Genomic DNA, 12965 nt, shown 5'->3' with positions numbered 1-12965 from the left:
GGGTGACTTTTATAAGATTCTGCAGCTAATTTCTTCCTAGACCTCTGTGAAGTGGCCCCGGCCTCAAGGGAATCATAGAAATATAAGTTGTTTATGCCTGTTGGAAAATGAATGGAGCAGACGTGGCGGGCACAGGGCTCAGGCAGAAGCGGGGAGCAGGGTTATTAGCTCTCCCTGGGTCCGGGCCCACTGTGGGTCTCAGCCAGGCGTGAGTGAGACCAGTTAAAGAGAAAAAAAGGTTGCTAAGAATCTTTATTTTATTTAATTTTTTTTTTTGAGTCATGTTCTCTCTCTATAGCCTGAGACAAGGTCTCTCTAAATAGCCCTGGCTGCCCTGGAACTCGCTCTGTAGACCAGGCTGGCCTTGAACTCCTAGAGAGCATCTTGCTTTTACGTGCCGAGAGCTGGGACCAAAGGCATGTGCTGCCACACACAGCTTGCTAAGCAGTTTCTTTAAAAGGGGGTCACAGTCTCTTCAAATAGGACCAACAGGCTTCCCCTAGGTAGTCTCCAAGGGTAGCTCGCCAAGGACACTGGGATTCAGACAGGTTTCACAGCCCAAAGGAGGATGAACCTCTTGCTGCTCTAAGTAGCCCACAGCCGAGGGGAGCCTGTGCTCTGCTGGGACTTGGGAGGAGGGGAGGATGCTGGCAGCGAGGGAGGAGGAGTCTGGGTAACTACTGGCAGGTGAGAGAAGTCAAGTGCAGACAGTGGTTCAGCGTGGCCTGGAGATGAAGGACCACCAAGAGCAAAGGGGAGCTGGATAGAAGGGATGTCCCATTGCATCCGTAACTGCTACCCGTGCGTGGGTTTAAACTGGTGACCATCCAGCAGCGAAAGCACCTCCAGGAGCCATTGCTCAGAGATGGCGGGGGGGAGACGAGCTGCCCCCACCTTTGTCCTAAAGAGTCTCTAGAACTGTAGACCTGTAGAGTCTCGCTGCCTAGCACGCCCTATTCGCTTTCCTCCTGCCTTCTAGCAAAACCTGGCTGTTTCTTAGAACGAGTTCAGAAGCTAAAAATCTCTCCATGGCCTTGTGCTCCTCAAGAGACAACACCAGCGGCGCCCAGAAATAAAGCTCTCCCTTGGGGACCCCACGTTTGCTTTGTGAGACAATTTTCTCCTACTGGACCACGTTCTTACCATCTGGTCGCATTCCTATGTCTCTTTCCAGAGACTGTAGTTCACCGGAGGCAATGCCCAAACCATCCCCGGGCTGCGTTAGAGGCCGAAGGCCAAGGGAGCTGTGAAAGGTGTCTCTCTTGGAGGGAGAGAAGGACAGAGATGACTGGTCACAGCGACCAGAGACAAGAAGGGACAAAGGGAGAGAGAGCTTTAAAAGGACACTGACATTGATCCTTTTCTCCTCTTCCTTTCCAACTGTCCCCGGATCCTGCCACATCAATGTTCGTGAAGCCCTGCCTTAGACTAACAGTCCAATACAGCGCTAATAAGAAGCATCCTGCTGGGGTTGGGGATTTAGCTCAGTGGTAGAGCGCTTGCCTAGGAAGCGCAAGGCCCTGGGTTCGGGTCCCCAGCTCCGAAAAAAAAGAACCAAAAAAAAAAAAAAAAAAAAAAAAAAAAATCCTGCACATATAGTTACAAAGCACGTCCACGTGGCTTTATGTCAAGCTTATAACCATGGAGTCAACAGGATGGGTTCTGTTATCTCCATTTTACAAATGTGGGGGGTAGGTCTAGAGCCATGATATGCCCAAGGTCTTCATTCACAGAATTATGACTAAAATCACTCACTATGGCTCACTATGGTTATGGGTACCTTCATAGTCACAATTGTTAAGAAGAGGGAGAGACGTTAATGGGCCCATTTAAAAATTTTTTAAAAAAACATTTACCTTCTTTTAATGTGCAGTGGTGTTTGGCCTGCACATATGTCTACACGAGAGTGTCAGGTCTTGGGAGTTACAGACAGTTGTAAGCTGTCATGTGGGTGCTGGGATTTGTGGGTCCCCTAGAAGAACAGCCAGTGTCCTTAACCACTGAGCCATCTCTCCAGCTCCTAATGCCCCCATTTTTTAACACAACCCTGAGACACTAATAAACCTCCCCATGCCACATGTCTAGACGTAGAAGGGGCTAAGACCAAAGGTCCTCTGACCCATGTCCGAGTTCCCAAGCCACTGTTGCCATCTCTCCACCAGCCACCGCAGACAACAGCACTTTATGACCACAGAGCAAGCCTATACTATAAATAATTCCTTACCAACCACAAACCTCACTTGTGAGAGCATGAGCCTCTTCAAAGAAGTCTCGTCGGGACAACACTTAACTCCGGCAGTGCTGTTCTTGCTCAAGCCATTTCCCAAAGTCTGACAATATTTACTACGTACACACACCCACACAGACATACACATACGCACATAATTAAAAATAAAATACACTTTTTTTTCTTAAAGACCTGGTCTGAGGTTCTCACCTAGGAAAATGTTCACTGCACACAGAGGGGCAAACCTGCTCCTCAAAGGCTTATTACGTGACTGTTTCCTTCCCTTCCCATTTGCTTCATATGGGATCATCCCGTATGATGGTCCCAGGCAAGGGTGGATGGCACTGAGCTTTGCTGACTTTGAGCCTGGCTCTTTTCGCTCTGTTTAAGGCTAAAGATGGAGAGTTCCAGGCATGGAGAAGAACGGCGGAGCTCTGGAATAGAGGAAGGCCCAAAGGTCTCTAGGATGCGGATTTGAGCCTCTTGCTTTAAGAACTGGCGCCCTGTCCGACAAAACACCCAGAGGACAACTGTGTGCGTGGCAGGATGCTAGCAACACAGTGTTTGCGCTGGTTCTATTCTTTATAGAAAACAAAGAGAGGTCAAAAGAACTGCCTCCCTCAGACCGGGCCATGGGCAAACGTGTAGGGGCATTTTCTTAATTACCGTCTGAGGTGGGAGGGCCCAGGTTACCTGTGGGCAGTGCTGCACATAAGGAGGTGTTTCCGGGTCATATAAGAAAGCAGGCTGAGCAAGGCCAGGGCAGCGAACCAGTGAGCAGCATTCCCCCACAGTCTGTTTCAGCTCCTGCCCTGACTGCCCTCGGTGACGGACCGTAAGACGTAAGACGATAGACCCTATCCTCCCCAATTTGGTTTTGACCCAAACCAGCAGAAACCAAAGCAAGACAGTGCCCAGTGCAAGCAAGCCCTAGTTTCTGCAGCAGCAGAATTTATAGTATTTATAGGGCTTTCCTGCTGGGCCCAGAGCTGGGGCTTGACAGGGTAGATGGCCCATATACTCCCTGGGAAGGGTTCTGCCCACTTAAGAGATGAGAAGACAGTGGTACAAGAAACTAAATCTTCAAAGTCCCAGAGCTGGCAAGGGGCATCCACCGAGGTTGGACCTGGGGTCTGTGCCAGTAAAGGCAGCGGGACTCTAGTCACACATTGGCAAGACATGACCCTCCCGAAAACACTTACCCTACAGCAACAATGAATGACACGGTGGCCCCAGAGCCCCTAAGAACGAAGCCCTTTCCCCAAATGAAGTTAGTCTACCTACTCCCAGTCCCCAGGGAGAGAAAAGTAGCAGCTTTAACACCGCTCAAGGGTTAACATCCCCCAGGCGACAACTTAGCCCTCTCTCCTGTGCACTCTCTCCTCCTTCCTGAAACTTGGATGCTTCCAAGGCTGGTGGTGGCAGGATGCCCGGAGTCACTACTCATCTTCCTCCTTGGCCTGTACCTCCAATTTACCAGAAACACTGAGGAGACACACATCGGTTTACCTTCTTCGCCTCCCCAAGCCCAGCTCCTTCCTCACACGGAGATGTCCCAGGATTTCAGAGCAAGGTCAGAGCCCCTTTTGTGCCTTGGCCCCTAACCCCAACAGCCCCAGGAGGGAGAAACACAGGGCTTTGCCCACTGTGCTCTCTCACCTGTATGCTTTCCTCAAGAACTCCACAGGATACACAGGTAACAGAATGCTACTAAGTTCCAGTACCCCACAGCTAATACAGCTACTAAGTTCCAGTACCCCGCAGCTAACACAGCTACTAAGTTCCAGTACCCCGCAGCTAATACAGCTACTAAGTTCCAGTACCCCACAGCTAACACAGCTACTAAGTTCCAGTACCCCGCAGCTAATACAAAGCACTCAGGCCCTCTGCTCTCAGCAGCCTCTGTGTATTTAGCAGATGGTGTTTCAGCTCCCTAAGGGATCTGGTAGCCACAGCCCTACAGCATGTGGTACAGTTCTGCTACGGTCCCTCTGGGGGCACTCAAAGGAAATGTGGCCTTCTTCCAGTTTTCCTGGCCCTTCAAGATCCAGTCCCCACAGCCAATGTGCCTTTCTTCCAACACTGACACAGGTGAGCATGAATGCATTTGTGATGGGGGGGAGCTACAGGAAGGGGCACCTTGCATCAAGACACCAAGACAGGAGTAAATTTAGCATTTACACACGCACCACACACGCATGCGCGCACTCACACACACACACACACACACACCACACACCAAACACACACACACACACACACACACACACCACACACACCACAAACACACAGACAGACACACACACACATGCACACACGCACACACACACACACACCACACACGCAAGCACAGACCACTGGTTGTGATCCCAGTACTTGGGAAGGGGAGGGAGCAGGATCCCAAGTTCGAGGCCAGTCTGGGCAACATAGTGGAACCCTGCCTCAAAAACAACAAAGAGAAAACACTGTCTGCTCTGAGTAGCAAGCTGGATTAGAGTCGGAGTCTAGAAAGGTGGTAGGGTTGCCCTGCAGGGCTCTCAGTGGTTTTAAGGTCAGAATTGGGTGACCTGAATCACCCTTTAAGAAGATCACTGTGGCTTTCCTGAGCATCCGTTAGTGGCAAAGAGTGGACGTGGTGAACGGAAAGGGCAGGGGAGACACAGAGGGCAGAGTCCCCGTGTGTTTTAGAAGCTCAGCTTGAATTATTCTCCCCAAAAGAATGTAGAAGGCCAAGGAAGGAGATAAGGAGAGGGCGACAGCTGGGTTTCTAGGTGAAGCAGGTGGGTGCTGTGGTCTGCTCCTGACATGGCTTGGTGGGGAGAATCAGTGGGTCTTAGCTCTCTCTGACAGTCTTTCTCCACATCACTGACCAATCTGCCACAGGGCCGCCACATCTGATGCCACACCGCCATTCTGCACAGGCTTCTCTTTATACCCTGTCCCCACTAAACAGCTCAAACAAAGCAGAGTGGCAGCTGTACAACCTCTTCCTCCCCAGTCTCCCTGTGTCAGCAGAAACTAACTTACTCTCCCAGGGAGACTGACAGCTACCTGGTTTCATGGCTAAACTGAGTGCTGTATTCAAGTGTTCTCCGTATCATAGCCAGCCTCTGAACCACCCCATCTCCCGCCGTGCCTGCCTCCCGGCCTAGCTGGTACCTGGGCCACTGCCTCTTCCTCTCCCATCTAGACTGGATGTTCTCCACCCACACAGAGCTAGCTTCCTCTTCCCATGTGGCTTCAATAACTGCCCTCCCAGGCTGAACCTGACCTGGCTTCTCTCTGGGTCAGGTCCCCACTATCGAAGGACTGCAGAATTCTAATGGGACCTGCTGCCTGTGGGTCTTTACAATGAAAAGCTGGAGCAGGAGACACCTCCTTAAACTGAAGGACAAGTCCTCTTTATACCCTCCCCTTCCCCTTCTTCCCCATCCCTCTCCCCTCCCACACCCTTTCCCTCCTTTCCCCTCCCCTCCCCCTGCCTCGGGCCCTCCTGTTACCCCACTAAAAGGCCTTTGTCTCTCTCACCCTCCAGTTCCTCACAACCACTACTACTCCAGCCCTGCCCTGATTTCAGCCTATTCCCCCAAACTCAAGGAATGTCTTAGCCTTCCACAAGCTTCAGGATACCCTCTGGGCTGGTGTGAGGCAGACCTGCCAGGGGTTCGTCCCCAAGGCCCCAGCTCCAGGCTCAAATAAACAGGAACACACAAAAGACTTTGCTCTCCTCTCTAAGACCACGAAGTGCTTGGGGACTGCATTACATGGACAGAGCAGGATTCTAAGGCCCTCTGCAATGGGCCCTAGTTCCCTTCCCAGGTTGTGTTCTATGATAATTTCAAAATCTCAATTCATGCCCGCACATCTTCTCTCCTCTGGCCTTGACTGACGGTAACCTCTGCGCGAAGAGTCTTGAGCAAATGTGGGACCAGCCTAGACAACTATTGACAAGTGAACAGACAAAGAAAACACGCTGTCTATCCACGCACACATGTATTCAGCCACGGAGAACGAAGCTATGCCAGAGGAATGCACAGAACTGGAGATCACAGCGAGCGAAATGAACCAGATGCGCAAAGACCAAGACGAGTGCTGCATGTACCCATGTTCCTCTGCACACACGCACACGCACACGCACACGCACATGCACACGCACACGCACGCGCTGGGAGCCGTGAGAACAGCGAGAGCGCGGGGAGGGTAGAAAGGGGACCTGTGGGAGGGGAACAGGAGAGAAACATGAGCAGCAGCCTATAGCACACATGTCGAAACGACACAGCAAACCCATGGTTCTACGAGAACTAAAAACAAACCCAGAAACGTAAACAAAAGGAGAAACCAGCCTTGAGCTTTTCAACACGTGAGATTCTGCGGATGCCAAAGGTCCACATCTCTGTCTACCCACATCCTAGTCAACCTCCCAAAAACTCACCGCACCCCTCCTTCCTCAGGAGGTCTCCCTTGTCCTACCCCCCCCCCACAGTCTTCGCTTCCACATCACAGCCTGCTCTGTCCATACAACTCTTCCAGTCGGTGCCAACTTGGATCTTTCTTAGTTCATGAATCATTACTATATTGTGGTCCCACGTTTTACATCCTCGACGGTTGGGCTCCAGAGAGATAATCCCTGGGGAGGAGGGGGACACCGTACAGAAGCCTACAACCTCCATGTCACATGATGGAGCTCTCCAGACCGGGTAAGGCTTTAGTAAATATCTTCTGACTTTCTGGGAACTCAACCCAGGTCCTCTGAAGGAGCAGAATGCGCTGGGAGTCACTGAGTTACATTCCCGGTCCAGAGAGGGTCGATATTTTAGGGTTATTTTTAGAAGCAGGGAGACATCTGTCATACTCTGACAAAAGAAGGGGAGAGAAGACAGGACAGGAGTCTCTTTGTTGACGTCGATGGGAAAATGAAAACGGAGTTGCACAGATGTTAAATGAAAGCGAAGGAGGACTTCTGAATGCCTTTCCATTCCACAGGGCAGGTGCTGATAGCAACTGACAATGTTAGTCACTGTCCCATGATGCCAGCCCAGAGCCCACAGAAAGCCAGCACTTCATTTCATATCAGTGAAGATGGACGCAGCTACCCCAGGCACCCATAACTTAAGGATTGCCATACATACGGATAAGAGCCATATACAACATCATTCTACACATCTATAGACTTAAACACTTCTATGGGCAATCCCCCTGCTCCTAAAAATTGTCTTAAAATCTCCCCTCCTGGGGCTGGAGAGATGGCTCAGAGGTCAGAGTGTGCCATGTTCTTACAGAGGCCCTGAGTTCTGTTTCCAGAGCCCACACTGGGCAGCTCACAAACACCTCTAACTCCAGCTCCAGAGGATCTGATGCCTCTTGGCCTCCACGGGTACCTGCGCTCATATGCGCATGTGTTTACACACACACACACACACACACACACACACACACACACACACGCACGCACTAATTTTTAATTTTTTTTGTGTGTTTTTGTTTTATGTGCACTGGTGTTTGGCTTGCAAGTATGTCTGTTGAGGGTGTCAGATCCCCTGGGAACTAGAGTTACAGACACGTGTGAGCCGCCACGTGGGTACCGGGAATTGAACCCAGGTCCTCTGGAATGCAGTCAGTGCTCTTAACCACTGAGCCATCTCTCCAGCCTTAGAAATGACTTTTGGAAAAACTCTCTCCTGTCAGCATCTTGATTGCCACCTACTTCTAACCATGGTCTCCAATTCCAGGCAAGGATGGTGAGCTGGGGAGGGCCCTAAGGATCTGGAACACGGCTTTCCTGTCCTACAGATGAGAGACAGAGACCCTGTCACGTGGTGGGGTGCTCATGAATTTGATCGCAATCGGCTCATATCCAGTTTCCTTCCTTTCCCTGTGACTAACCTTGCTAGGCTTCATCTCCCATAAAGGGAGATTAAACTGGAAGCAATACCCCTGGCAGGACTTTGGGGGTGAAAAGGGGTAAAAAAAAATACATGTACTGACCACACATAGGTGCTCAAAGGCTAGGAGTTCTAAGAGGGTTGTCCGTTAGTTAGTTGCCTTCCCTTTTGTCTCCTCAGGATTCTTCAGAGAAAGGTATCGGTTACAGTTCAAGTGTCCTGCCCGTACAGAGAAGATGCTGGGGCAGAGGGAAGATGCTGAAGAAGATACAGAGTAGCTAAGAACACAGCAACTGCCATCTGCTGCTTCCTTCTTCCCCACCCCGGAATAAGGATGCTCTCGGACAGCTGGCCACCAGCGCTGGTAGAAACAGAAAGATCACTGGAGGGCAGAGGCTCCTGCCCTGGCTCCTGGGTCTAGGAGGCAGCAGCTGCCCAGCTGGCATGGGCACAGTAAAGTCTCCCCTTGTCCACACAAGTCAGATGGTGAGCAGAAAACATGAGCTCAGCATCTGCATGCACCAGGAGAGAGGCAAGGTTAAAAGGATTCGGCTTTTCAGCACGCCATACACCAAGTCCCTCTCTCTACTTGGGACAACCTCTGTCAGAGAAGCGGGCTTCTAGATGCCCAGAACTACCTCTCAGCCTCAGCCAGTTAGGGTCACCTTCTCCCCAGCAAGCCTTCAGAGCACCTTGCAAGTGGTAACATGGCGGCCAAGCTAAATGATGAGTTGAGCAGCAAAGTTAAGGCAATTTAGAAACCACCATAAAACAGCTCAGAAGGGGCTGGGCTCACAGTGCTCTTCCTTTAGGGAACCACATTTTTCTAAGATTATTATTCCTTGGACGGGCTGCTTCATTTAACTAGGCAGCACCATTTCCCCTTCGGGTGGGGAAGTTCTTGCCTTCTGCCAGGATTCTCATTCTGAGTCCAGCCTCTTTCCTGCCCTCTTCTCCTCTCTGCAGCTCTCACATTGAAAGCATGGCCCTTGGACTGAAAAATTAAACTTCTTTCTCAGCTTGGAGCTATGGGTCTGGGGGACCCTGCGTTGTAGGAAAGCCAACAGAGAGGGGGACATCTCTCGCTCTAGGCTTCTTTTCATTGATGGTTGAAGCGGCCACCACAGCGGAACAGGGTGACAGGTGGGCCACGGAAGCCGAACAATGGCTATACAAACAGGGGGCAGCTCTCCTTGGAGGACAGTGTAACATAGACAAACAGTCCACAAATGGAATGCAAACACAGCCAGCCAGCAGTGAGAACCTTGAACTCTCTGGGAAGAGAGGAGAGCTAGAAGGATCCACTGGGAAGAATTGAGTCTCTGCTACTCACAGGGGAAAAATTGGAAGCCCGGACCGTGATCACCAGGCACTGGCTACCAGCACCCCAGTAAGATACGGCTCAGGATGGTTTCCCCAACCATTAGCTTAAGGGCATTATTTGTGTGGCTCAAGGTTCATTACCATCAGGAAGACTCACCTCCCTAACACAAAACTGTGAATGCAGAGCATGGGTGACCATCTGCCTGGGGTACCAGGGAGGCTGAGTATCTGCAAAGGGTCACAAAGGACTTCTACAGAGGTGAGGCCCTAGCGGTGTGTGATGGCCAAGAAAAAACGTTAAGAGGTTGCTACAAAACTCTGGCTCCCTGACGTCGCTGACTGCTGTTGTATTGCCTCTGTTTGCTGTTTCCTTTTTCTAAGTGATATCGTTTGAGGCATTAACAGAAACCAGAGAGGCAGTGCCTGGATCTTCAGCCACACCGGTCACTTCTAGCAGGTTTCAACAGGTCATAGAGTGCACCTCTTCTAACGTCACCTTTCAAACATCCCTGCCCCAGACTGGGTCTTAGAGCACTAGAGATCAGGAAACCTTCTTAAAAGAAAGTCTGCATTATTCCAGTTCCTTCCTGAGTTCTTCCTCTGCCCGAAGTCCCTATCCTGCTCTACCCCCAAACAAACGGAACAGAGAAGGTTCCAGCACCATGGCCGTGAAAAAGCCTGAAGGTCTGGCTCTCATAAGGCCCCATTCTTACCTTACTTCCCCCTAACTCAGGTGCTACTATAGCCCCACACTACACTCACCCCTGTGTGACCTGGGAGATTCCCTGCTCTAGGAAGGAGAGCCCTGTGCCAGCCTCAGCAACCCACCCCCTTCACAGCCCCTCACAAGATGGATCCCGCAGCCCGAGGACCTGCTACTGACACCTGCCTTGGATTCCTGGGTGGCCGCCCGAGTTATCAGGCCCTTACACACCACTGTATCTAGGACACTCCACAAACACCCTACCGTGTCTCTCAGTTACTTTCCTACGGTAACAAGATTATGGACGCTAGGGCTGCACGGTGTGTGTCTGTAAGGATCTTCAGAGCTGCTTTCCTTTCCCTTCCCTCACCTTTCCTCAGTTTCCCTTCCTGACTTGGACCAGTGACTCAGAAGTTCACAAGGTCAAGGCAATCTGCAGAAGGGGAGATTGCTGGTCAATCAAGGCTTTATGAGGGTAGAAAAGTTTCCCTTGTTCAATTCTAGGAAGCAGTACCTCTCCGTTCTAAGGATGAGAAAGTTGGGAGAAAGTTTGTGAAGTGTGCAAGACAGACAGGCAGACAGACAAGATAAGAAAGAGAGACGGGGGGGGTGGAAACTGGACAAAATCTTGGCAAACCCAGCAATGTGGCAACAACTGAGGCCGTTGTGTGCCCTTTGCCTCTCACGGGAGGACAACTGGCTAACATCACCTAGTCTGGATTGGTTCACAGTACCTTCTATTATTTTTACTTTCATTTTGTCACCTCTTGTCACTTGGGAGGCTGAATGGGGCCCTTCTATTCCGCAGATGAGGAAACTGAGAGCCAAAGACATACACAGCCGAGGTCGTATGGGCGTTAGATTAGAATCCCACCCAGGCCGTGGCATTTTCTTCCACCAGAAAAAGGAACTAGAGACAAAGGCGTTGGGCACAGGAGTTGAGTCCCCATTCTGTGACCAGGACAGGCAGTGCCTGCCTGCACAGCAGCTGGCTGAGGAGAAAAAGACTCCAGGACAGTCCAGAGCCAGCCGGCGTCTTGCAGGATTTTGACCTTACAGCCCCCCACCCCCACCCCAAGTACCCTGGTCCTATGGTTGGCTAGGTAGCTCGTTTTGTTTTAAACGAGCACTCTTTGTCCTTTAAGATGTCCTAAGTACTAGAAGCCTATCAAACTCCAAGATCCGTTATTTACTTACACTGGAAAGTCAGGCTCTAGACCAGAGGAGAGCAGTTCTTCCTCGTGAGGACGAGGACGGGAAGGGGGGACTGAAACCGAGGGACAGTAGCCAGAAGTTTCCACTCCCCACGAGGTAGGAGAGGCTCTTTGGGGTCTTCTTTTTGTAAAAGGGAAAAGGGTGTGGGCTACCCCAGGAGAGAGTTTTCTTCCAAAGCTCGGGGAGGGAACGCATGTGTAGACTTTATATTCCAGTGGCCAGGGACAGCATTTCTCTGTCCTGGGCCACCTCCAGGGTTCCACCCACGAGGGTCCATGGAACCGCGCGGCCCTGGTGGAACAGCCCCCTAGAGCCCACGCCCCCTGCCCCACGCTGGAGGTTCTCACTCACCCGCGCTCACGCCTCTGGGGACACGTCCGGAACGTCCCCGCCGGGTCGCGACGCCGGGCCCGGGGACCGTGTGTCCAGCGCCAGGCGGCGAAAGCGGCCCCGCGGCCGGGAGGAGTGTACGGTGGGCCGGGGAGGGAAGGGGGCCCTGCGCCCCAGAGGCGGCGGGCCGCAGCAGCAGCAGCGGTAGCAGCAGCAGCAGCAGCAGCGGTGGCGGCGGCCACCGCGGGGCGCGCGGCGTGGCCATGGTGGCGGCAGCGCCCGCGCTCACATGCCGGGCGCCGGGCGGAGGGCGGCGGCGAGCGGAGCGGGGTGCGAGCGCGCTCTCAGCCGCAAAAGTTGTGCGAGCCGCGGGAGGGCGGAGGCGGCCCCGGTGCTGCCACACGCCAATCAGCCCGGGCGGGTCGCGGGGCGGGCGGCTCCTCCTCGGTTGACATCACCCGCCCCGCGCGGGGGCCCGGGGGCGGGGAGAGGGCAGGAAGAGGGCGGGGGCGGTCTGGGTCTCCCGAGTGAGCTCACGGAACCCCCGGGTGAACTCATGGAGCCCCCTGTAACTTCTGTCACAAGGCCCATACCGAGGAGCATCGCTTTGGCTTTTGGAGAAATGGAAGGGGGCGGGGGTTCCTTAGCCACACAGTAGGTCTGTGAAAAGTAAATCCTGACAATGTAATTGTTATCAGGTGAGTGAGTGAGTATACAGAGTGCTTTCAAAAATACCCGGTTCCGTAGCGTGGATCTAAAGAGACCCCAATCCACCGCAGCCCTTTTGGGTCCCCAGCGCTGGTGAGAAGCTTCCTTCCGCCAGGGCGGGAACCCTCATCTTCTTTAAGGCTCACAAGTCTGATTTCCTTCCCACGCTGTCTTTGGCTTACACCATAGTTCTTCAGAGATGTCGCTGCTGAGAAACCCAAAGAGGCCACAGGGAAGAGAAAACTGAACCCGGGCTGGGGCAAGGGAAAACCCATAGCCAGGAAAAGGGCAGCAATTTGCAAATTAAACATTTAAAAATTCGGCCCATAATGAAGTTGAAATGAAACCTTTAGGGAGATGTTCCAAGACAGAGTGTCAGTAAATTTGCTTGGTAAGTAAAATTCTGTGTGCGTTCCTATTCCCTCCCCTCCAGGAGACAATGACACAATGTCCAGATTTTAGGACCCAAGTCTCTTTTATTTGTAAGAGAGAGCAGCTCAAAATGGGGGAAATAACTTGCTTAAGAGTTGCTAGGAGAACCAACAATTAAAGGATTTCTCATCGAATGAACATGTGG

The 12965-nt window shown here is 52.0% G+C and overlaps 1 protein-coding gene across 1 annotated transcript in view; it reads right to left on the bottom strand.

The window, feature by feature from the left end:
• The window catches only part of Heg1 (heart development protein with EGF like domains 1), an 81048-nt gene extending 69103 nt beyond the window's left edge, over positions 1-11945 (bottom strand). The window contains 1 exon segment of the mRNA XM_032900146.1: positions 11702-11945. Within this exon segment, the coding sequence (XP_032756037.1) occupies positions 11702-11945 (244 nt within the window).
• Positions 11946-12965: the final 1020 nt, after the last annotated feature.

This window comes from Rattus rattus, chromosome 4, assembly GCF_011064425.1.
Source record: "Rattus rattus isolate New Zealand chromosome 4, Rrattus_CSIRO_v1, whole genome shotgun sequence".
Classification (NCBI taxonomy): Eukaryota; Metazoa; Chordata; class Mammalia; order Rodentia; family Muridae; genus Rattus; species Rattus rattus.
The sequence above is the reverse complement of the archived record's forward strand: the minus strand, read 5'-3'. Positions and strand labels throughout refer to the sequence as shown.